The following is a 21,890-nucleotide window of genomic DNA, read 5'->3' on the forward strand; positions in this document are numbered from 1 at the left end:
TGGGTGGGGCTGGGTGGCTGCAGTCTGCAGGGGTGAGTGGGCTGGGTGGCTGGAGTCCACAGGGGTGGGTGGGGCTGGGTGGCTGCAGTCTGCAGAAGTTAGTGCCTGCAGTCTTCAAAGGTTAATGGAGGCTGTTTGCCCCTATATGCTGGCCCCTCTGGAACGAGGGCAGGAGTCCATCCACACGGCCCTCCTCTGAGTGGGAATGGAGCCACCGGGAGGTGCCTGGGCTGCCTTCCCTGGTGCACGCAAGGACAAGTTGCAGCTGAGGCCTTACAAGGTCATAAGGAGCCTGTAGCTGCTGAACTGAGGGAAGGAGGGTAGAGAGATTGAATAACTCTTCCTAAAGCAGAATATCCGTCATGTGGGAAAAAAAAAAATGCCAGCTTAAGAGCGAGGCGGGTCCCTCTGGAGGTTCTTGGCACACTGTGAAGGATCCCTGAGGATGTCAGCAGCTAAAGCAGCAGCTCCGCCACAGGTGGCCTTCCTGGCAGGCCCCCGTGCAGCCTGACCATGTTGGGTCCAGCAGTGTGCAGCGTGGAGACTCTCAGGAGGGCCTGAGAACTGGGCCCAGCACTGCCCTACCACTGCCACTGCATGCTGCTGTCCCTCCCATCCCAGCCGGCACCTTCAGTCCTTCCTGGGTGGGGACTACCTGGACTGTGAGTGCGCAGGGTCCGGTCCGTCTGATGCTCACACAGGCTGTGCTGGCTCTAAGTGAGAGGAGGGGCAGGGATGAACCAGGGTGAGAAGGGCCCAGTGCCCTGGCTGAGGCCGCCCCTGCCTGTGGAGTGCAGTTCTCTGAGTTATTGATCATCACTGCAGCTTGTCCATCAGGCAGCTCGGAGCTTCCTGCACATCCTCTTTCTCAGTAGTGTCTGTCTTAGGTTCTCAAGGGCTGGGTTGTGTCTCATGTCCCTTGCATTCACCAACAGGACCTCTCTGTCTTTCTCCTCCCCTCTGTTTTCCTCTTTCTCCCTCACTCTTTCTCTTTCTGTGTGTCCCTGAGTATTCTGTCTGTCTGTCTCTGTCTCCTCTATCTCTGTTCTTCTCTGTCTGTCTCTGTCTTATTTGTTTAATAATACAACAGATATTTCCTAAAAGCCTACAATGTACAAAATGCCACCACGTTGGGAGGGTGGGGCAGGGCAAGGGGATGGCTGTTTTGAGGAACTCCCTGTCCAGTGTGACAGATGGATCATTTATTCACTGCTTACTTATTCAGGACACATTTGTCAAGCATCTCCTATGCGCCAGGCACTGCTGGGTATTAAATATAGAACGATAAATATACAATAATAAACCAGAAAAAGTGGCTGGGTGCGGTGGCGCATGCCTGTAATCCTAACGCTGGGCGTGGTGGCTCACGCCTGTAATCCTAACGCTTTGGGAGGCTGAGTTGGGTGGATTACCAGGTCGAGAGATCGAGACCATCCTGGCCAACATAGTGAAACCCCATCTCTACTAAAAATACAAAAATTAGCTGGGCATGGTGGTGTATGACTATAGTCCCAGCTACTCAGGAGGCTGAGGCAGGAGAATTACTTGAACCCAGGAGACGGAGGTTGCAGTGAGCTGAGATCGCACCACTGCAGCCTGGCGATAAAGTGAGACTCTGTCTCAAAAATAAATAAATAAAATAATAAATAAATGAAACAGAGAAAGCTCCTGCACACAAAAGCATAGACTGGAGATGGACAGACCAGTCAATGCACAGAGAGAGAAGGACATTCTGTCTATCAACGTGAAAGGAGAGAGCAGGGGTCCATGCTTTGGGGAATGGTGGCCAGGGCTGGGAGGCAGGGAAGGGCTCTCTTGGAAGATCATGTGTAAACCCAGGATTGCAGGACAAGAAGGGACCTGCAGCAGCAAAGACCGAGAGGAAGAGGAAGAGAGCTCCAAGGAAAGGAAACAGCAGGTGCAAGGGTCCTGGGGAGGGAAGGAGCTTGCAGGAGTCATGGCGGCACAGTGTGGACATCCCGTAGCTGGGGTACGTGTCAGCCGGTGCAGCATCAGGGATGGAGCTGTCACCTGTCTTCACCGTTGAGTTAGGAATGGCCTCACCAAGGAGGGGACATATCAAGTGAGTTCTGAAGGGTGGCCGTAGCTCAACATGTAGGGAAGGTGGGGAAGGAAGGCAGCCCCTGGCGCCACTGCAGGAAGTCATGAGAAAGCAGGGTGGGTTTAGGGAAGCTGGGTGTGGGCGAATCAGACCTTAGAGTCGGTAGCCGGAGCAGACTAGCAGGAAATAAAGACAGGAATTTGAACCGGGACCATTTATTTTAATGAGGATTTTGTATCCAAAAGGAGACATTAGGCCAGGTGCAGTGGCTCACACCTATAATCCCAGCATTTTGGGAGGCCGAGACGGGCAGATCATGAGGTCAGGTGATTGAGACCATCCTGGCCAACATGGTGAAACCCCATACAAAAAATTAGCTGAGCGTGGTGGTGTGAGCCTGTAATCCCAGCTACTCGGGAGGCTGAGGCAGGGGAATTGCTTGAACCCGGGAGGTGGAGGTTGCAGTGAGTGGATACCGCGCCACCGCACTCCAGCCTGGTGACAGAGCAAGACTCTGTCTAAGATAAGATAAGATAATAAGATAAGATACATTAGACTTTATGCTGAGGGCAGTGAGGGGCCATGGAAGGCTTTGAAGAGAGGAGGGTTGAAAATCTACGTTGCAGTAATGCAGGGCCATGCTAGGTCCTTCCTAAAGTGCAAGCCCTTTGTCGCTCCACTTCCGCATATGGAAATTTATCCTAAGGGAAGAGTCAGGGGCGCAAAGACTTAGGGATAATGAGCTTCCCAGCAGCGCTGCTCAAATATTCCAAAATATTAAAACATGGTGGATGCGTGCAGGAGGATGTTGGGTTGCTGTTAAAATGATGTGGCAAACATTTCTCCATTGATATGAAAACCATATGTGATATGTTACAGTAAAGAGAAACTTTACAGCACGATATGTGTATTACATGATCCCACTTCCTTTAAAATCACACGTGCACACGCGTACACCCGGGGATGTTTCTGAAGTGGTATGTGGCACACCAGCGTTTTAGTAGTGGTGGTCTCTAGGTAGGCGTGATGATGTGAGTTGTGTATGTTTTTCTTCTTATCTTTCAAAAAATGAGTAATATTTTTGTATTAAGAAAAAATACAAAGGAAGAAAAGGAATGTCAGTTTATGGTCACAGGGATATTTAGGGAGAGGAGTTGGAATTCCAGGGTGGTGGCGAAGGATGTGAGGGTTACAGATTCAACATGACGTCCAGGCTTCTGCCCTGGACCACGGGTGAAGGTTCCAGTGGCCTCTGTCCCGGGACAGAGAGCAGCAAAGGAGAGGGAGATTTAAAAAGATGAAGGTTCCATTCTCCGCCGAGTCGATTCTGAGCTACCCGTGGGACACGCAGGGAAAAACGGTTGGCAGGTTGGTCTGGATGGAACAACAGAGGCCAGCTCCAGAGATGAGCCTGGAAATTCACAGATGACGATGGTAGTTGGCACTGTGGGGGATGGATGATGTCACCTGGAGCAGTGTCTGGTGTGAGAGTGGAGCTGAGAACCTCAGCTGAGAAAAGGACCGTGTGACTCACCCTGAAGGGCCAGCAGAGAGGGAGATACCAGCAAAGCCCCGGGGAGGGGCCGGGGAAGCCAGAGCAGGAGGAGTTTCAAGAAGGGAACAGCATAGACTTGACCATGTCTTCTGGAGAGTGCTGGCACGTCTTGGGTGTGGGTTCTGTTTATTTGCATGGGATACGTTGGCAAACCCATCTAGAACTCTGATTGTATGCCTGGCCCTACTCGGAGCCCTTTTCATCTCAATCCTGATTTAATCCTCATGACAACCTGATGAGGCAGGTACTATTACTGTCCTGATTTTATGGATGGGGTAACTTGGGCGCAGTGATATCAGAGAGCAAGTAAGTGAGGGAGCTTACTGCTCCGGGCCTCACAGAGAGTTGGGGGGGAACCCAGCCTCAAGGGTGACAGCTGGCCCTGAAGCCTGTGCTCTTCACCTTCGTAAAGGTGCCAGATGTCCTTTCGTGGTCATTATGCAATGAAAGTCCCTGACCGCCTATGCTGTGCCTCTTTAGGTGTCTAACAACAGTGCTGTTGTAAGTGTCTAACAACAGTGCTACTTGGGAAGACAGTGTTTGCTCACAGTGTCTGCGGATTACTCTAGAAACCTTTTCTAAGCCCCTAGCGTATTTCTGGTTTCAGGTCATATGGCTTCTTTCTTCTTTCCATGCGTCACAGCTGACTTTAGTGCATACCTGTTATCACTTAGCATCCGCGATCTCACCTGTGTTACTTCCCGGCTTTGCTTAAACCGCCTGCCTTCTCTTCAGAATGCCCTTCGAAGCTGGGTGCAGTGGCTCACACCGGTAATCCCAGCACTTTGGGAGGCTGAGGCAGGTGGATTGCCTGAGCTCAGGAGTTCGAGGCCACCCTAGGCAACATAGTGAAACCCCGTCTCTACTAAAATACAGAAATTAGCCAGATGTGGTGGCTTGCACCTGTGATCCCAGCTACTCAGGAAGCTGAGGCAGGAGAATCACTTGAACCTGGGAGGCAGAGATTGCAGTGAGCTGAGATTGCGCCACTGCACCCCAGCCTGAGTGACAGAGCGAGAGTCTGTCTAAAATAATAAGAAGAATGTCCTTCCAGTTCTTTCAAGATATTCTTTAAACCTCATCCTCAAATTCCTCTTTTCTTTAAAGCCTCATGTCACTCCAGTCCACAGTAATAATCTTTTCAATTCCTATGGTATTTATCATTTGGGCCTTTAATTTTATAATTCATTAAACGTTCATTCATTCACCTGCCTCACCTTTGTCTAGCACCTCCTTCTTGTCACTAGGTGATAGGAAGATGAAGGAGACCCACCTGCAGAGAACTCACAACCGAGTAAGGGAAGGAGATGAACAATCATCATGGTGTGTTGCATGCTTTCTCATAGGAATGCGTTGAGGGCTTTGCCAGCCTAAGGGAGAGAATGATCAGCTCTCTTCAGAGAAGTTAGAAATATTTCGAACAGAGAATTTGCACACTTGCCTGGCTCTTAAGAATGACGAGGGGCTTGTCAAGTGAAAGATGGAGGTAGGGCGGTGGGGAAGAACATTCAGGGTCAAGAGAACAGCAGTGGTGGAAATGTGGGGGCCCAAAGCACCGTGGCGGGATGCAGCTTTCATAATGATTCACTCATGTCTACAACCGTAACATCTGTATACCATTCTTTCCAGTCAGGTAACCAGTTCCTTGACATTCAGCCAAGTGCCCTTTACATAGTTGACACTGAAATTGAACCCTGACGTTGTTCCCGGGGGTGACGGTTTCCCGAACAGGGGGTAAGTGGACTCACGTGAGTGGCTGTGACTGGTTTTGTTTTTGTGTTTGCCTAGACCAAGGATGCCCTCTTCACGATTCTCCATGACCTCCGACCCCAGGACCGTTTCAGTATCATTGGATTTTCCAACCGGATCAAAGTATGGAAGGACCACTTGATATCAGTCACTCCAGACAGCATCAGGGATGGCAAAGTGTACATTCACCATATGTCACCCACTGGAGGTAAAGGTGACACCTTCTTTTCACATCGGCTTGGCTTTGACATAATACGTTTTCTTTTTTCTTTTTGACTGAGAGACAAAGATTTGAAAGCTGGGGTTGATGGCAGGAAAGGAGACTGCGGGTGAGAGCTTTCTCAGCAGCCTAGGTTGCTCTGAATACCAAATCCGTGCTCTCAGTCTCCAAGTGAGGCTGGTGAAGTTCTGGGGGAAAATAACCTGATAGGTGTTTGGAGGCTTTCCTGGTTCATCTCCTGGATCCTGTTACAAAAAGTCTTGCTGATACAAAAACAATACTGTTTTTGTAAAGGTTTGGGGGTGGAGAATTAAAGCCACACGGACCAGCCAGTGGTTCATGCACAGGGGCAGGTGGAACTGCTTTGCAAAACAAGGCGGGGCAGGGGCAGGTGGAACTGCTTTGCAAAACCAGGAGCCCTGTTGGTAGACCTGCAGCAGAGTGAGTGAAACCTGTATCCGGGTGGCCTGGGAGGGTTGCGGAGGTAAAATGTGATGGGGAGGATGTGGGCTCTCAGCCACTGCACACTTCTCTTGGGTGGTGCCCAGGTAAGGGTGCAGAATGTTAAGAGAGGAAAGACCATAAAGAATTCTGAGAAGAGTGGACAATCAGAGCAGTGTGTTACCCAGCTGTCCTAGATGTTAAGTTCTCCCAACTCAGGACCTGCGCCGTGCTCTTGCTGTTCTCTGTATCAACAGTGCAGTGGACACAGAAGGTGCTCAGTATTGGAGCATTTAGAACAACTGGACCTACTTCCTCCCTGCCCCCTGCCTTACAGGCTCTGTACAGAGACACCACCTCCTGGTTAATTCCACTTCAGTTATCTGGAAACCTACAAAACACTCTTCAGTCTTTTCCCATCTGGAATTTTCCATCTTTCATATATTCATGGTTTCCCAATCCAAGACAAAGCCCTCATTTCCCAAATGAACTTAATTTGGAACTTGATCTTGCTGGGCTGGTACTTTCATTTACACTGGGATTTCCTACTAGCCTCCAAAACAGTATAATCTCGGAACTGTTTTGATGTTTGATGAGAGAAATAGAAGATTGGATTTAATATGATAGTGATAATCTACGGCAGGAAATCCAAATCCACAACACTGTAAAATTCTTGAAGGAACAGATTTCTCTTCATGTTAACATAGCTCCCACTTCCATGCATGGTTCCTGACACAGAGGGCATGCTCAATGGATATTTGTAGATTGGATTTATTTTAGTGGTCCTGCTTACTAGAAGAATGATGTGTGTGTGCTGGTAGAGTGGGGTCCATGGATTAATAAACAGCTTTAGAAAATAGCTGGGCCGGGCGGGGTGGCTCACGCTTGTAATCCCAGCACTTTGGGAGGCCACGGCAGGTGAATCACCTGAGGTCAGGAGTTCAAAACCAGCCTGGCCAGCATGGCGAAACCCCGTCTCTACTAAAAATACAAAAAGTTAGCCAGGCGTGGTGGCAAGTGCCTGTAATCCCAGCTACTTGGGAGGCTAAGGCAGGAGAATTGCTTGAATCTGGGAGGCAGAGGTTGCAGTGAGCCAAGATCACGTCACTCCAGCCTGGGTGACAGCAAGGCTCTGTCTCAAAATAAAAAGAAAAAAAAAAAAGAAAGAAAATGGCTGATGTATGTTAGGGTCTTTTGGACTCCAAGCCTTAGAAACCCCATGAATTTCCTTTATTTTTCTTGACACCGCCTTGCCCTAGCCTCTGCAGGTGAACAGTAAATCAGCCTGCTTCTCTCTAAGATGTGTAGCGTCAGGATTGAGAGCATGGATTTGGAAGCCAGGCTGCCTGGGTTTGAATCCAGCTCCACCTTCTCTGTGCCTCAGTTTCCTCATCTGTAGAATGAAGATAACAATGGAGTCGTTATCAGGATGGAGTGAGCTAAAGCATTTCAAGTGGTTAGAATGGTCCTGGCACATAGAAAGTCCTCTGTAAGCATCGATGTGGCCATTATTTTCGGGTAACCCCTCTCACTGGTGCTTTGATGACAGCTCCTCTCTGTTTTCAGTGGGCAGGAGGTGCCCCCCTTAACATGGGCTTGATGCCAATCCCTGCAGGGCCTCTGGTGGCTGTGTGCCATCGGGAAAGCTAATCCATCCCTCTGCCTGGGCTCTCCTTGGCTTTAAAGTGGAGTGAGAGATTTGGCACCATTGCTGAATACAGACACACAAAAAAAAACAAATGCCAGTTCATCCTTGCCCACACATCCAGGAGCACTAAGAAATTAGACTGGGCCTTAAGAAAGGCAAATTAGGCCAGGCACAGTGGCTCATGCCTGTAATCCTAGCACTTTGGGAGGCCAAGACGGGCGGATTGCCTGAGCTCGGGAGCTTGAGACCAGCCTAGGCAACACGGTGAAACCCCATCTCTACTGAAATACAAAAAACTAGCTGGGCGTGGTGGCTTGCACCTGTAGTCTCAGCTACTGGGAAGGCTGAGGCAGGAGAATTGCATGAATCTGGGAGGCAGAGGATGCAGTGAGCCGAGATCGCGCCACTGCACTCCAGCCCGGGTGACAAAGTGAGATTCCATTTCAAAAGCAAACAAACAAAAGAAAGGAAAATTAGTGATTCCAATGAAATGTTAAATAACTTTCCTTCCATTTGGACTCTGCATCTTAGCAAGAATTACGAACATTTGGTCATGGACATAGCCTTATCTACTTTTTTAGCTAGAAAATCTGGAGGATGTAAAGCCATGGGGGAGATGATCTGGTTATCTCAGATGTGGTACATTTTAATTTTAAATTTTAATTTTTGTGGGTCCGGAGTAGGTATATGTATTTATGGGGTATATGAGGTATTTTGATACAGGCATACATTGTGTGATAATTACATCAGATAAATGAAATATCCATCACCTCAAGCATTTGTCCTTTGTGTTACAAACAATCCAATTGTACTCTTAGTTATTTTTAAATGTATCTTGAAATTAGTATTGAATATAATCACCCTGTTGCACTATCAAATGCTAGATCTTCTTCATTCTTTCTAACTACTTTTTGTACCCATTAACTATCCTTCTGCCCCACCCTCTACTACCTTTCCCAGCCTCTGGGAACCATCATTCTCTTTATCTCCGTGAGTTCAATTGTTTTAATTTTTAGTTCCCACAAATAAGCAAGAGCATGGGAAGTTGGTCTTTCTGTGCCTGGCTTAATTCACTTAATATAATGAGCTCCAGTTCCATCCATCGTGTTGCAAATGACAGGATCTCATTCTTTTTTATGGCTGAATAGTGCCCCACGGTATATATGTACCACAAATGTGGTAAAATTTGCAGGTAGAGAAAAGTGCCTCCAGTCAGGATGATGGATGGTGGTGATGGTCATCAAACTCTTAAGTTTACTACAAATCATGAATTGGACACTTAGAATGGGTGATCTTTTGGTATATAGATTTTATCTTAAGCCATTTGAGAAAAAAAAAAAAAAAAAAGGAAATAGGTGTTCACACTACAGTAAAGTCTCTGCTTTACTTGGTGATGGTGGGATGCTGGTAGCTTAGTTCAGTGGAAGCCTTAGCTAACCCAGAAACCTGACTGTAGCTGGGATTTCAACCTCAACCACCCAACCACCTGTCTCTCCATCCACCAAACAAATACTTGTTCAGCTCCTATCAAAGACACAGGCCCCAACTTTATTTATTTATTCATTTTGCTCCCAAACTTAAATTGTGTGATTTATTTTAATCATAAAGTAGTAAATTTAAGAATACATGGGGCCAGGTGTGGTGGCCCACGCCGGTAATCCCAGCACTTTGGAGGCCAAGGTGGGCAGATCACAAAGTCAGATCAAGACCAGCCTGGCCAACATGGTGAAACCCCGTCTGTACTAAAAAAATAGAAAAATTAGCTGGACATGGTGGCATGTGCCTGTAATCCCAGCTACCCAGGAGGCTGAGGCAGGAGAATTGTTTGCTTTAACCGGGGAGGCAGAGGTTGCAGTGAGCCAAGATCACGCCACTGCACTCCAGCTCGGGCAAGAGAGCAAGACTATGTCTTAAAAAAAAAAAAAAAAGAAAAAAAAAATACAAAGGTGGCTGGGCATGGTGGCTCACACCTGTAGTCCCAGCACTTTGGGAGGTTGAGGTGGGAGAATTGCTTGAGCCCAGGAGTTTGAGACCAGCCTGGGCAACATATTGAGACCCTGTCTCTAAATAAAAAATGAAGGAAAAGAAAACATGGGAACATTCTTTTTTAAGGAAGCAGTAACCTGTAGTGTAACATACATGCAGAGAAATGCACATGTAGTAAGTGTACAACCTGATATGTTTTCATAAACTGAACAGAACCCGGACCCAGATCAAGAAACAGAACATTTAGAACTCATGTTCTCACCCCATGTTTTCCATGGAAGTGTCTATTCTAAGACATTTGAGGAGTAAAGAAAATCATCCAAAGAAAAGCAGGAGAGTAAAACCTCCTGCTGTCCACAGATACCTGCTAATGTCATTGGTGTTTATTCTTCCACCGTTTCTCAGAGTTGAGATTTGTTTTCTATTTTGTAGAGGTTTTCTAAGCCACATATTCCTGATAAAGTTTTTCTTCCCTGTCATCCCCAACTTCATTTTATTTATAAATTTATTTATTTTTATTTTTTCTGTTGAGACAGCATCTCACTTTGTTGCCCAGGCTGGAGTGCAGTGGCACAATCTTGTCTCACTGCAACTTCCGCCTTCTGGGTTCAAGTGATTTTCTGACCTTAGCCACCTGAGTAGCTGGGATTACAGGCATGTGCCACCATGCCTGGCTAATTTTTGTATTTTTGGTAGAGACAGGGTTTTGCCATGTTGGCCAGGCTGGTCTCGAACTCCTGACCTCAGGTGATCTGCCCCCCTTGGCCTTCCAAAGTTCTGGGATTACAGGCATGAGACACCGTGCCTGGCCGGCCCTCAACTTTAATCAGAGCTGTTGCTGACAAGGGCCTCTGAAGGAAAAAGGGTGGCTAAGAGAAATATTTCATACCCCCTTCCTCTGTGGGGTTCTGACAAGCTGAGGTGATCTGAAGGGACAGGAAGCCAGGAAAGGAGGGACGATGAAGGCAACAAATTCATTCTTTCATCAGCTCCACCCAGCCCTGGACAACGCTGGAAGGCATCTGAGATGTCAGCAGCTACCCTCCTCCTCTTCATTCCGTGCCCCTCCTCCCCTCTGCAGCTGTTTCTCCCTGCTCATTCCTGCTGTCCTCTACGCTCAACACCTTCCTGCTCTTTTCTTTTCTTTTTTTTTTTTTTTTTAGACGGAGTCTCGCTCTGCCGCCCAGGCTGGAGTGCAGTGGCCGGATCTCAGCTCGCTGCAAGCTCCGCCTCCCGGGTTCACGCCATTCTCCTGCCTCAGCCTCCCGAGTAGTTGGGACTACAGGCGCCCGCCACCTCGCCCGGCTAGTTTTTTGTATTTTTTAGTAGAGACGGAGTTTCACCGTGTTAGCCAGGAAGGTCTCGATCTCCTGACCTCGTGATCCGCCCGTCTCGGCCTCCCAAAGTGCTGGGATTACAGGCTTGAGCCACCGCGCCCCGCCCTTCCTGCTCTTTTCAAAACCATTCTCAGAAAAGGGCACAGAAGTCACTGAAGCTCAGGTAGTGGAGACTGTTAAACTAAGGTGTCGCCACACGCCTTCTGGAGAAGGTTTGTTACAGCGGGATAGTCCCCGGTCACTTATATGCATCTAGTAAACGATTTGCATTTAGCAAGTTTCTGGATGGCCCCCTGACATCTCACTCCTATGAGCACTTGGGTGGTTGAGCGTGAACTGCAGCTATGAAAGTGCATTCAGGCTGGGCGCGGTGGCTCACGCCTGTAGTCCCAGCACTTTGGGAGGCCAAGGTGGGCAGATCACTTGAGGTCAGGAGTTTGAGACCAACCTGGCCAACATGGTCAATCCTGTCTCTACTAAAAACACAAAAATTAGCCAGATGTGGTGGTGTGTGCCTGTAATCCCAGCTACTTGGGAGGCCGAGGTGGGAGAATTGCTTGAACCTGGAAGGTGGGGTTGCAATGAGTGGAGATCGCACCATTGCACTCCAGCCTGGGTGACAGAGCGAGACTCCGTCTCAAAAAAAAAGAAAGTGCATTCAGGGTGGGGAGGTGAGTGTAGAGGCTTGAGCTGTCCCGTGTTGGTGTCCTGCAGGCACAGACATCAATGGGGCCCTGCAGAGGGCCATCAGGCTCCTCAACAAGTACGTGGCCCACAATGACATTGGAGACCGGAGCGTGTCCCTCATCATTTTCCTGACGGATGGGAAGCCCACAGTCGGGGAGACGCACACCCTCAAGATCCTCAACAACACCCGAGAGGCCGCCCGAGGCCAAGTCTGCATCTTCACCATTGGCATCGGCAACGATGTGGACTTCAGGCTGCTGGAGAAACTGTCGCTGGAGAACTGCGGCCTCACACGGCGTGTGCACGAGGAGGAGGATGCGGGCTCGCAGCTCATCGGGTCTGTGGTCTGTCTGCGTGGGCATGCGAGGCTGCTCGAGGGGCTGAGGGGTGGCTGCGGTGGGAACTCAGAGAGGACTGTGTTGCTGCACCCCAGACTTGCATCCGCTGACAGCGATCACAGCTCATTGCAATGGGAGGTATCACAATGTGTTTTGAAGCCCAGCAGATCAGAGTTCAAATTCGGATCCTCCTCTGTGACTTTAGGCAAGATTTTTTTTTTCTTGTGATAGAGTTTCACTCTTGTTGCCCAGGCTGGAGTGCAATGGTGTGATCTCAGCTCACTGCAACCTCCACCTCCCGGGTTCAAGCGATTCTCCTGCCTCAGCCTCCCGAGTAGCTGGGATTACAGGCATGTGCCACCATGCCAGGCTAATTTTGTATTTTTAGTAGAGATGAGGTTTCTTTCTCCCTGTTGGTCAGGCTGGTCTCAAACTCCTGACCTCAGGTGATCTGCCCGCCTCAGCCTCCCAAAGTGCTGGGATTACGGGCGTGAGCCACTGCACCCAGCCCTAAGCAAGATTTGAAGACAGGCTGTACCTCCGTTTTCTCATCGGTAAAATGAGGATTATGGTTGGTTGCAGAATTTAATGAGAAAATCGCTATATAAAAACACCATGTAAAGCATTGGCACAGTGGCCATCCCATATTAAGTATTTAATGAGCTCTCGTGGATCATTGACATCCTGATATTTCAAAGCACTTTCTAGTCAGTGTACTTTTATCCTACCCTGTGAGTAGTAGAGTACTGTTATCTCCATTTTGAGTACTAGTTAAAAGATACTTTTATTTAGAAGCAAAACCACCAGATAAAACTGGTAAATAATCAGATTATTTTGAGGTGGAGAATAAATGAGATCTTTTAAATGAGAGGTTGGAGAAAACTTAGATCTTTTAAAACAGAAATAGCTTCCCTCGGATATTATGTTGCCACACACAGTCTGCCACGTTGCTGTTGACTGAGCGAAATGCCAACTCCCAGTTCAGCGTGAGGCCCTTGAATCTGCACGGTGGCATATGTGGTATCTACTTAAAAGCAAAGGGGAGGTTTGGGTAGAAATACGGGTGTTTAATAGCCATAATCAAAGGACATGTATTAATGATACATGGAAGTAGAGGTCCCTAAGGTGTGCAGTAAAGACAGGTCCTCGCTTTGGGATTCGCCACCATTTCCTCCCATGCTTAATGAAAGATGTAAATGAAAACACAGATTTGCTTCCCACATTTTAAAAATTATTCAAAGCTAGAGTCAAAGGGGAGAATCTGATGCACTGGATAATGGAATTGAGATTCAATAAGGCATTCAGAAGCAAAAGCAATTATGCTGCAACAAGTCAGCTGCACTACCATTCCACTGAAACTATGATCAATACCCTGCATTTATGAGAACTTATGATACACCAGGAATTTATATGTACATTATCCCGGATGATCCTCACAGAAATCCTAGGAGATAGGTGTATTAGGGTAAAGGCTACGCTGCAGTACAGAGATGATGAGAGGCAAAGGCTGAAATAAGATAGCCATTTACTTCCCTCTCCTGTAATGGTAACAGGCTAGATCCTGCTCCAGAAAGTCATTCAGGGACCTAAGCTCCTTCTGTTTTATTGCTCTGCTTCCCTCAGGTGTTGTCCTTAATGCTATAGGATTGAAATTCGGTCACTATCACTCTAGTTTTCTAGCCACAAAAAGGGAGAGAGAAAAGAAAGCCAGCATAAATTTTAAGCAAATATTGAGAAGTTGCACATCTCACGCCTACCCATATTGCATTGGGAGGACATAATCACATGGCCATTTGTGGCCTTGATGGAGGCTGGGAAATGTAGTTTGCAGCTCGACGGCCAGAGCTCAATTCTCATGAAAGAAGGGGAAAATGGACTTTCGGGGACAGCTAGCAGGTGACCAAAGAAGTAGTGTTAACATCCTGATTTTATAGATAAGGAAACTGAAGTTCAGAGAGGTTAAGTTACATGTCCCAAGACACACAGCAAGGAAGCGACAGAGATGGAAGTCTAATTCCACAGCCTATACTTTGTAGATCTTTTGAAAGGGAATTTTAATTGTCTCCTGACTTAACAAGAAGCAGCCATGTAACTTAACTACAGGAAAAGCAAATGCAAGCAAATGTTATACGCACAAACTCACACAAATCAGGTTTCTCAAGTAGGATGTGCTGCTTAAAGCACATCTGGAATTTGTATTTGGTTCTAAGAAAAAGGTTTTTTAAGAGGTCCTTTGAGAAATGTAAGTGTGCACAAAGGAAATTTACAAAGAATAGTGAGGGAATCTCAAAACTGTATCACAGGAAGAATAGTTCATGAAACTGGGGATTGATCAGGCTTAAAGGAATCACAGCATTGGTTTTTAAGCATCCAAATGTCTGTTGAAATGGATTAGACTAATTCTGTGTTGTTCCAGAGGCAAAACTGAAACCAGTGGGTGGAAATTTCAGGGAGGAAGATTTTAATCTACTAGAAGGAAGTTCTTTCTCATCATGAGAGGAGTTGAAAAACAGCTCAGAAGCCATGTGAGAGAATGCATTCCCTCTCATCAGTGGTGTTCAACCTGCTGCCTCATGACCTCCTGGCAGAAATACTGTGTGGGGTGCCATGTTGGACTTGATCGCTTCTAAAATCAGACTCATCCCCCTGAGAGTCTGCATTTTCCTTTAGGACTGTCCTGCCTGCTGTTGGAGCAGGGCCCTGATCTCCCTCTTTCCCTGTGCTTCCACCACAGGTTCTACGATGAAATCAGGACCCCTCTCCTCTCTGACATCCGCATCGATTATCCCCCCAGCTCAGTGGTGCAGGCCACCAAGACCCTGTTCCCCAACTACTTCAACGGCTCAGAGATCATCATTGCAGGGAAGCTGGTGGACAGGAAGCTGGATCACCTGCACGTGGAGGTCACCGCCAGCAACAGTAAGAAATTCGTCATCCTGAAGACGGATGTGCCTGTGGGACCTCAGAAGGCAGGGAAAGATGTCACAGGAAGCTCCAGGCCTGAAGGCGATGGAGAGGGGGACCCCAACCACATCGAGCGTCTCTGGAGCTACCTCACCACAAAGCAGCTGCTGAGCTCCTGGCTGCAAAGTGACGATGAGCCGGAGAAGGAGCGGCTGCGGCAGCGGGCCCAGGACCTGGCCCTAAGCTACCGCTTCCTCACTCCCTTCACTTCTATGAAGCTGAGGGGGCCGGTCCCGCGCAAGGACGGCCTGGAGGAGGCCCACGGCATGTCGGCCGCCATGGGACCCGAACCGGTGGTGCAGAGCGTGCGAGGAGCTGGCACGCAGCCAGGTACGAGGCACCTGTGCCAGCCAGGTGTGGGGGACGCAGGCCTGAGATGCCACTCACCTCCTCCACAGGGAGCCCCAGCAGGAAGCTGTGTTAGTCCATCTTGCTATAATACTTATAAATAATAACCCAGACTGGGTATAGTAGCTCACGCCTGTAATCCCAGCACTTTGGGAAGCTGAGGTGGGATCACTTGAGGCCATGAGTTCAACACCAGCTTGGGCAACACAGAGAGACCCTGTCTCTACAAAAGAAAAAGAAAATTTAATTATCTATGTATGGTGGAATGCCTATAGTCTCAGCAACTCAGGAGGCTGAGGAAGGAGGATCAATGGAGCCCGGGAGTTTGAGGCTGCAATGAGCCATGATGGTACCACTGCTCTCCAAACTGGGTGACAGAGCAAGACCCCGTCTCCAAAAAACAACCAACCAAAAAGCAGTAACGCTGTGTAGAGCTCGTAGTCTTCAGAGAGTATTGTACACTGTTGTACGCACATTGCTATACACTGTGGCTGTCTAGAGAAATGAGAAAAAGGTGGCATTTGAGTCAGAAATATAGCCTAGTGAGGTCAGTCCATCAATAAACCGTCAATAAACTGAGTGCTTGCCAGGTTTCAGGCATGGGCAGAAGCACTGAAATGAACATACCAATGCCCATTTTTCAGTACCTTTCTGTATTTTCAAGCACTTCAGAGTTATGTAGTATAATTTAATTGTATGCTTGATTTTATTTCCCCGAGAGCACGTGGGAAGGACCAAGGTACGGATTCTTGTAAGAATCCGATCTTTACATGTCAGTCTCTGAGAATCCGAACAGAAGCAGGCACGGTCAGTCTCGGTGCCATTCTGCTGGGGGTATGAGTAGAGACCAGAACGAGAAAGGAAACACAGTGAAACCAAAGCAGGGCATTGTATTCCTGGCAGATCTGCTTGTGGAAAATCGCGTTTCATATGCATCACATTTTTTTGGGTTCCTGTCAAGTTCTGTCTCCTAGGAGAGGAAACAGGTTGATCAGGCCCTAGTCCGCACCCCACCAATGCTGTCCCATTTATTCCTCACAGTCTAAAGTCTTAGAAAGACCTGGGTGTGGAGAAAGCATGCAGTTAGGATTCACCAACCTTCCTGAGCAGCTGTGAGGCCTGAGGCAGGTGTCTCAACCTCTCTGAGCTTCCGTTCCCACTCCCCAGCCCTGAACACGGAGATAATCATAATTTCCCTGCAGGGCTGTTGTAAGGACTACATATGGAATGCCATGGGCACACAGTGAGTTTTGCACAAATGTCAGACACGCCTTCCATGGAGGCACGGAATACCAGAAATTTACTGATAAGTTCTGTCCCCGATAGCGAGGTTACAGTTGATGCGGCTATTTCAGAAAGGATGGAGCTTGTCTTGGCAAAACTTACACAATTTTTGCTGTGATTAAAAGCATGTGGCAGGATGCCATCACTTTCTACTCATGAGATCCATGCCACATCCAGGAAAAATGGCTTTCTGAATAAGATCTTGATGACAGGTCATCAGCGCAAATCTCCACAGCTTCAGGAGAGATCAGACCCAGGTGATCTCTGTCCAGAAAGACAGAGGAGATAACCAACTGATTACTCAAAAGGGTTTTTTGTTTTTTTTTTTTTTAAAGAAAATTCTTCCTTTCCTTAAAGCTCTGATGGTTTTTAAATTTAAATTTAAATTTTTTTTGAGAGTTGGTGGCAGCTGCCACTCCTCAAAGCAGTCATCCAGTCATCCATCCTCTTTCCTGGCAAATCTGCGTTCTGCCCAGATCACGCTGGTCAAGACCAGTCTTGAGAAGCGGGTGCTTCAAGAACGTTTCGAGGCCTCACTGGTTAATTTCTGGGAGCAGTAAAAACCAGAGAAGAGGAGCACAATTTTGCTAGTACTAACAATTTGACATAAGTTATTGATTTTATTTATAGATATTAATTACTTTTAGGTTATTCTTTCATTGAATATTCAGAGCACCAGTACTTTGAAATACAAAGTGTTTCAAAATCTTCTGCTTTGTGAATTCCGCCGCACACGTAGCTACAGACACTGGATTATAACTGTACCTCTTTTTTTACATTGTTGTTTGTTTTTGTTTTTGTTTTTATCATGAACGTAAAATTTACCACCTCACCCATTTTTAAGCGTACAGTTCAATGCTGGTAAGTGATGTTAAGTATATTGACACTGTGGTGAAACAGATCTCTAGAACTTTTCCATCTTGCACATCCAAAATTCTACAGGCCCACTGAACAACTCATTTCTCCCTTCCCCTATAAATATATCTCAAGTGTGATAAAATATTTTCCCCTATAATATACACAAAAATAACAGAAAAGAATAGTATCTAATTTGTAGAAGAATAAAATAATCCTGCACACTTTACACTCCACTTGTGTAGCTTCTATTATTTTCTTTTCTTTTCTTGTCTTTTCTTTTTTGAGACAGTCTCACTCTGTTAACCAGGCTGGAGTGCAGTGGTGCAATCATGGCTCACTGCAGCCTCAATCTCCTGGGCTCAAGTGATCCTCCCACCTCGGCCTCCCAAGAAGCTGGGACTACAGACGTGTACCACCTTGTTGGGCTAATTTTTTTTTTTTTTTTTTGGTGAGACAGGGTGTCACTATATTGCCCAGGCTGGTCTCGAACTCCTGGGTTCCAGTGATCCTCCCACCTTGGCCTCCCAAAGCACTGGGATTATGGACATGAGCCACCATGCCTGGCTTTACTTTTGTGTTTTGAGGCCAAGCTGCCTTTTTAAGACTGATGATGTTTTAAAGGGTTTTTTTTTATTCTTTAAGCTATTACAAATGTACCTAAAAGCTGTATTTTAGTCATTTCTACTCTCTCCCTTTGTACCTCTCTCTTCATCATCTTTAATGAATGATCGTGATGTTCTCTTCCTTCTCCTTTTTAGGACCTTTGCTGGAGAAGCCATACCAGCCAAGAATTAAAATCTCTAAAACATCAGGTAAAGAAAAGGATGCGGTTGTGTGTGAATTGAGAGTAAGAGATGTTTAAAAAGTCTGAAACCAGGCCAGGTGTGGTGACTCACGCCTGTAATCCCAGCACTGTGGGAGGCCGAGGTGGGTGTATTGCTTGCAGTCAGGAGTTCAAGACCAGCCTGGCCAACATGGTGAAACCTCCTCTCTACTAAAAATACAAAAATTAGCCAGGTGTGGTGGCAGGGGCCTGTAGGGGAGGCCGAGACAGGAGAATTGCTGGAACCTGGGAAGTTGAGGATTCAGTGAGCCAAGATCACGCCACTGCACTCCAGCCTGGACTACAAGAGTGAAACTCTGTCTTTAAAAAAAAAAAAAAAAAAAGTGTAAAACCAAGAATTCCATGAAGTCAGTTAAAAATACCAGCTCATTCAGCAACGTATCAAGCCCACAATGTGAGGCAGAGCCTGAGAATTGCAGCTGTCATGAAACCATCGCATAAACACTGTGGAGATAGCACAGTCCCCAGGAATCCTGGCAGGAAACCCGATGGAAGAATAGATGGGTGGCAGAGGCACATTCTGACCCTTATTGAGTTTGGAAGACATTGTTTTAGAGATCCGGAACGTGCAGCCTTCCAGCCTCTGCTATGACAAACATAAAATGGTGCTACCAAAATGAAAACGTCTGGCGTGACAGGCAGGCTTTGTTTTTGTGTGCATTTTTTTCAGTTCGTGGTTTCGGAAGGGAAGAACAGATTTGTTTCAAATGTCATGAAGTTTCCTTTTGCCAGCTTCCTGGGACTGTCATAAAAATTCAGAGGGAAGAACGACCTATGACTGGGCTTTGTTCTGCTGTGTCCACGTCATCCTCTGGAAGTCTCGATTATGGCCTTTCTGCTGCTGTGCTGTACGTGCAAGCTCCTAAAACCAGGGACATCCCAGAGATTAGCCGTGGATATACAGTCTGCACAGTCTCCAGGAGACGGACTGTAATTCCTTTGAACACACACGTAGGCTTTATGGAATGCCAGAAAAGCTTCCTCTTGGATGCTGCCTGGAGTAATGCCTTTTTGACCCCTCCCTACTTTTTTGGATCAAGCACTATCTTTCCTTGTAAAGAGATTTGGACGATTTGAGTAGAAATGGTGTGGTATGTGCACACAGAAACTCTCAGAAAACTGTCAGATGAGCTAGATGGTTGCCCTCTGTCTCCATGGGTCCTGCATCCCGAGGATCAAACTAAGAGCAGATCGGAAATACGTGAAAAAGGAATTGCATCTGTATTGAATGTGCACGGACTTTTTTTCTTGTCTTTATTCCTTAAACGATACAGTGTAACACCTATTTACATCGCATTCCCTTTGCATTAGTTGTTATAAGTAACCTAGAGATGATGTAAAGTGTATGGAAGGGCTGCGCGCAGTGGCTAAAGTCTGTAATCCCAGCACTTTGGGAGGCCAACGTAGATGGATCATCTGAGGTTAGGAGTTTGAGACCAGCCTGGCCAACATGGTGAAACCCCATCTCTACTAAAAACACAATAATTAGCTGGGCATGGTGGTGCACACCTGTAATCCCAGCTACTCAGGAGGCTAAGGCAGGAGAATCGCTTGAACCCAGGAGGCAGAGATTGCAGTGAGCCGAGATTGCACCATTGCACGCCAGCCTGGGTGACAGAGTGAGCCTCCATCTCAATAAATAAATAAAAATAAATTAAAAATAAAATGAAGGCTCTGCGAAGGTTACATACAGATACTACACCATTGTATGTTGGGGACCTGAGTACACATGGATTTTAGTATCCGCGGGGGTCCTGGAACTAATCCCCCATGGACACCGAAAGACAACTGTGCGTGCCTGAAAAAACGCCAGCAATGCGGGTGAGAACTTTGATCTCCTCTGGGGGCCGGTTTTTCCCCATCAGCAAAAGACCAGCACCTTGAATTTCTTCATACATTGCAATTTTCCGGGAAGTTGAGGCGCTTCCCAGGGAGAGCAGCCAGATCCTCTCAAGGGCCCTTCTCAGGGATGCTGGGGCAGAAAGGGTTTCTCAGCAGTGAATGCAGGGATGTTAGTTTGTTGCAGCGTGAAAGCCGACTCTGTCTGGCTCATGCCTATACTGTGCACAGCATGCATGCAGACACATCCATGTGCACGGAAAGCAGAGGGGCATTCAAGAAACAAGTTGTAAGCTGGTGCAGTGGCTCACGCCAGTAATCCCAGCACTTTGGGAGGCTGAGGTGGGTGGAATGCTTGAACCCAGGAGTTTGAGACCAGCCTATGCAACATAGTAAGACCCTGTCCTTACAAAAAATAAAAAATTAGCCCGGCATGGTGGCACCTGCCTGTAGTCCCAGCTACTCAGGAGGCTGAGGTGGGAGGACCATTTGAGCCCAGGAGTTTGAGGCTGCAGTGAGCTATGATTGCAGCACTGTGCTCCAGTCTGGTCAGCAGAGTGGGACCCTGTCTCAATAAAATAAAAATAAAATAAACAAATTGCACTTGGAATATAAATTAGAAGGTAAATTTCCAATCTAGTAAGAGAATTGATATAGATTCTCAAGAAATCTTTTATCTGTATAATAAAAGACAAGACTGTTCACCTTTAACAGGTGAAAATGAGGACAGACAAGAACTGTCAGCTGAACTTTGTGGTCTCATCTGTGGACAGAAACTTCAGAGCAGTGAAGTCGGTGTGACCCAAAGGAGGGGTTTCCGCCAGTACCCTGACTGTGTGCCTGGCCACCTACTCACTTTTTGCTTCGCTTGCCCCTGCATCTAAGCTGGGCATGGCCCTCAGTGCCTGCGTGCAGGGGTGGCATACAGCTGACGCTGCGAATGAGCCTGGGATAGCCTATGGCTTCCTGGGAGAAGCAGCACGGTAGATCTCCTGTCATAGGCGAGGAAAGTCCTCTGCGTCTCTGCCAGTAAAGGAGAAAGCAAATAGCAAGGGATGTCTGCCTGGGAATGGAAGCATGGGGACTGAGTGCCAGCAGAGGGTGTGTAGGGATCTCTCTTTCCTTCTCCTCTCACCTCTGGAGGCTTAGGCATCTATACTGAGCTTAGGTGTGATGAAAGGAGCTTTATATTGGAATTTAGAAGACCTGAAGTCAAATGTTTACTGCGAACTCACTGGGCAATTTTGGGGAATCGTTTCCCTCCCACTCATCTTCCTCATCTGGAAATTGAGGACACCTCCTTCCAGTATCATTTTCAGGATTCAATAAAATCATTCATTGGCGTGAACCTGGGAGGCGGAGCTTGCAGTGAGCTGAGATCGTGCCACTGTACTCGAGCCTGCAACCTGGGTGACAGAGCGAGACTCCGTCTCAAAAAAAAAATAATTAAAATAAAATAAAATAACATCATTCATGAGAAAATAGAGAGTAGCACCTACACAAGGAAGGTACTTAATAAGTGTCTTTCTTTTTCTCTCCTTTTTCTTCTGCTCTGGCAGTGGATGGCGATCCCCACTTTGTTGTGGACTTCCCCCTGAGCAAACTCACTGTGTGCTTCAATATTGATGGGCAGCCTGGGGACATCCTCAGGCTGGTCTCTGATCACATGGACTCTGGTAAGTTCTACCTTCCACTGTAGCATCTGGGCAAGGACAGGTAGGTACTGCATC

At 47.2% G+C, this 21,890-nt stretch overlaps 1 protein-coding gene across 1 annotated transcript in view; it reads left to right on the plus strand.

The window, feature by feature from the left end:
- The window catches only part of ITIH5 (inter-alpha-trypsin inhibitor heavy chain family, member 5), a 53,887-nt gene that overhangs the window by 25,768 nt on the left and 6,229 nt on the right, over positions 1 to 21,890 (plus strand). Inside the window, exons 4-8 of the mRNA XM_011974908.1 lie at positions 5,406 to 5,574; positions 11,713 to 12,022; positions 14,758 to 15,317; positions 18,236 to 18,289; positions 21,720 to 21,836. Coding sequence (XP_011830298.1) covers positions 5,406 to 5,574; positions 11,713 to 12,022; positions 14,758 to 15,317; positions 18,236 to 18,289; positions 21,720 to 21,836 — 1,210 coding nt within the window. The remainder of the gene's footprint in view (positions 1 to 5,405; positions 5,575 to 11,712; positions 12,023 to 14,757; positions 15,318 to 18,235; positions 18,290 to 21,719; positions 21,837 to 21,890) is intronic.

Source organism: Mandrillus leucophaeus, unplaced genomic scaffold, assembly GCF_000951045.1.
Source record: "Mandrillus leucophaeus isolate KB7577 unplaced genomic scaffold, Mleu.le_1.0 Scaffold15, whole genome shotgun sequence".
Taxonomy (NCBI): Eukaryota; Metazoa; Chordata; class Mammalia; order Primates; family Cercopithecidae; genus Mandrillus; species Mandrillus leucophaeus.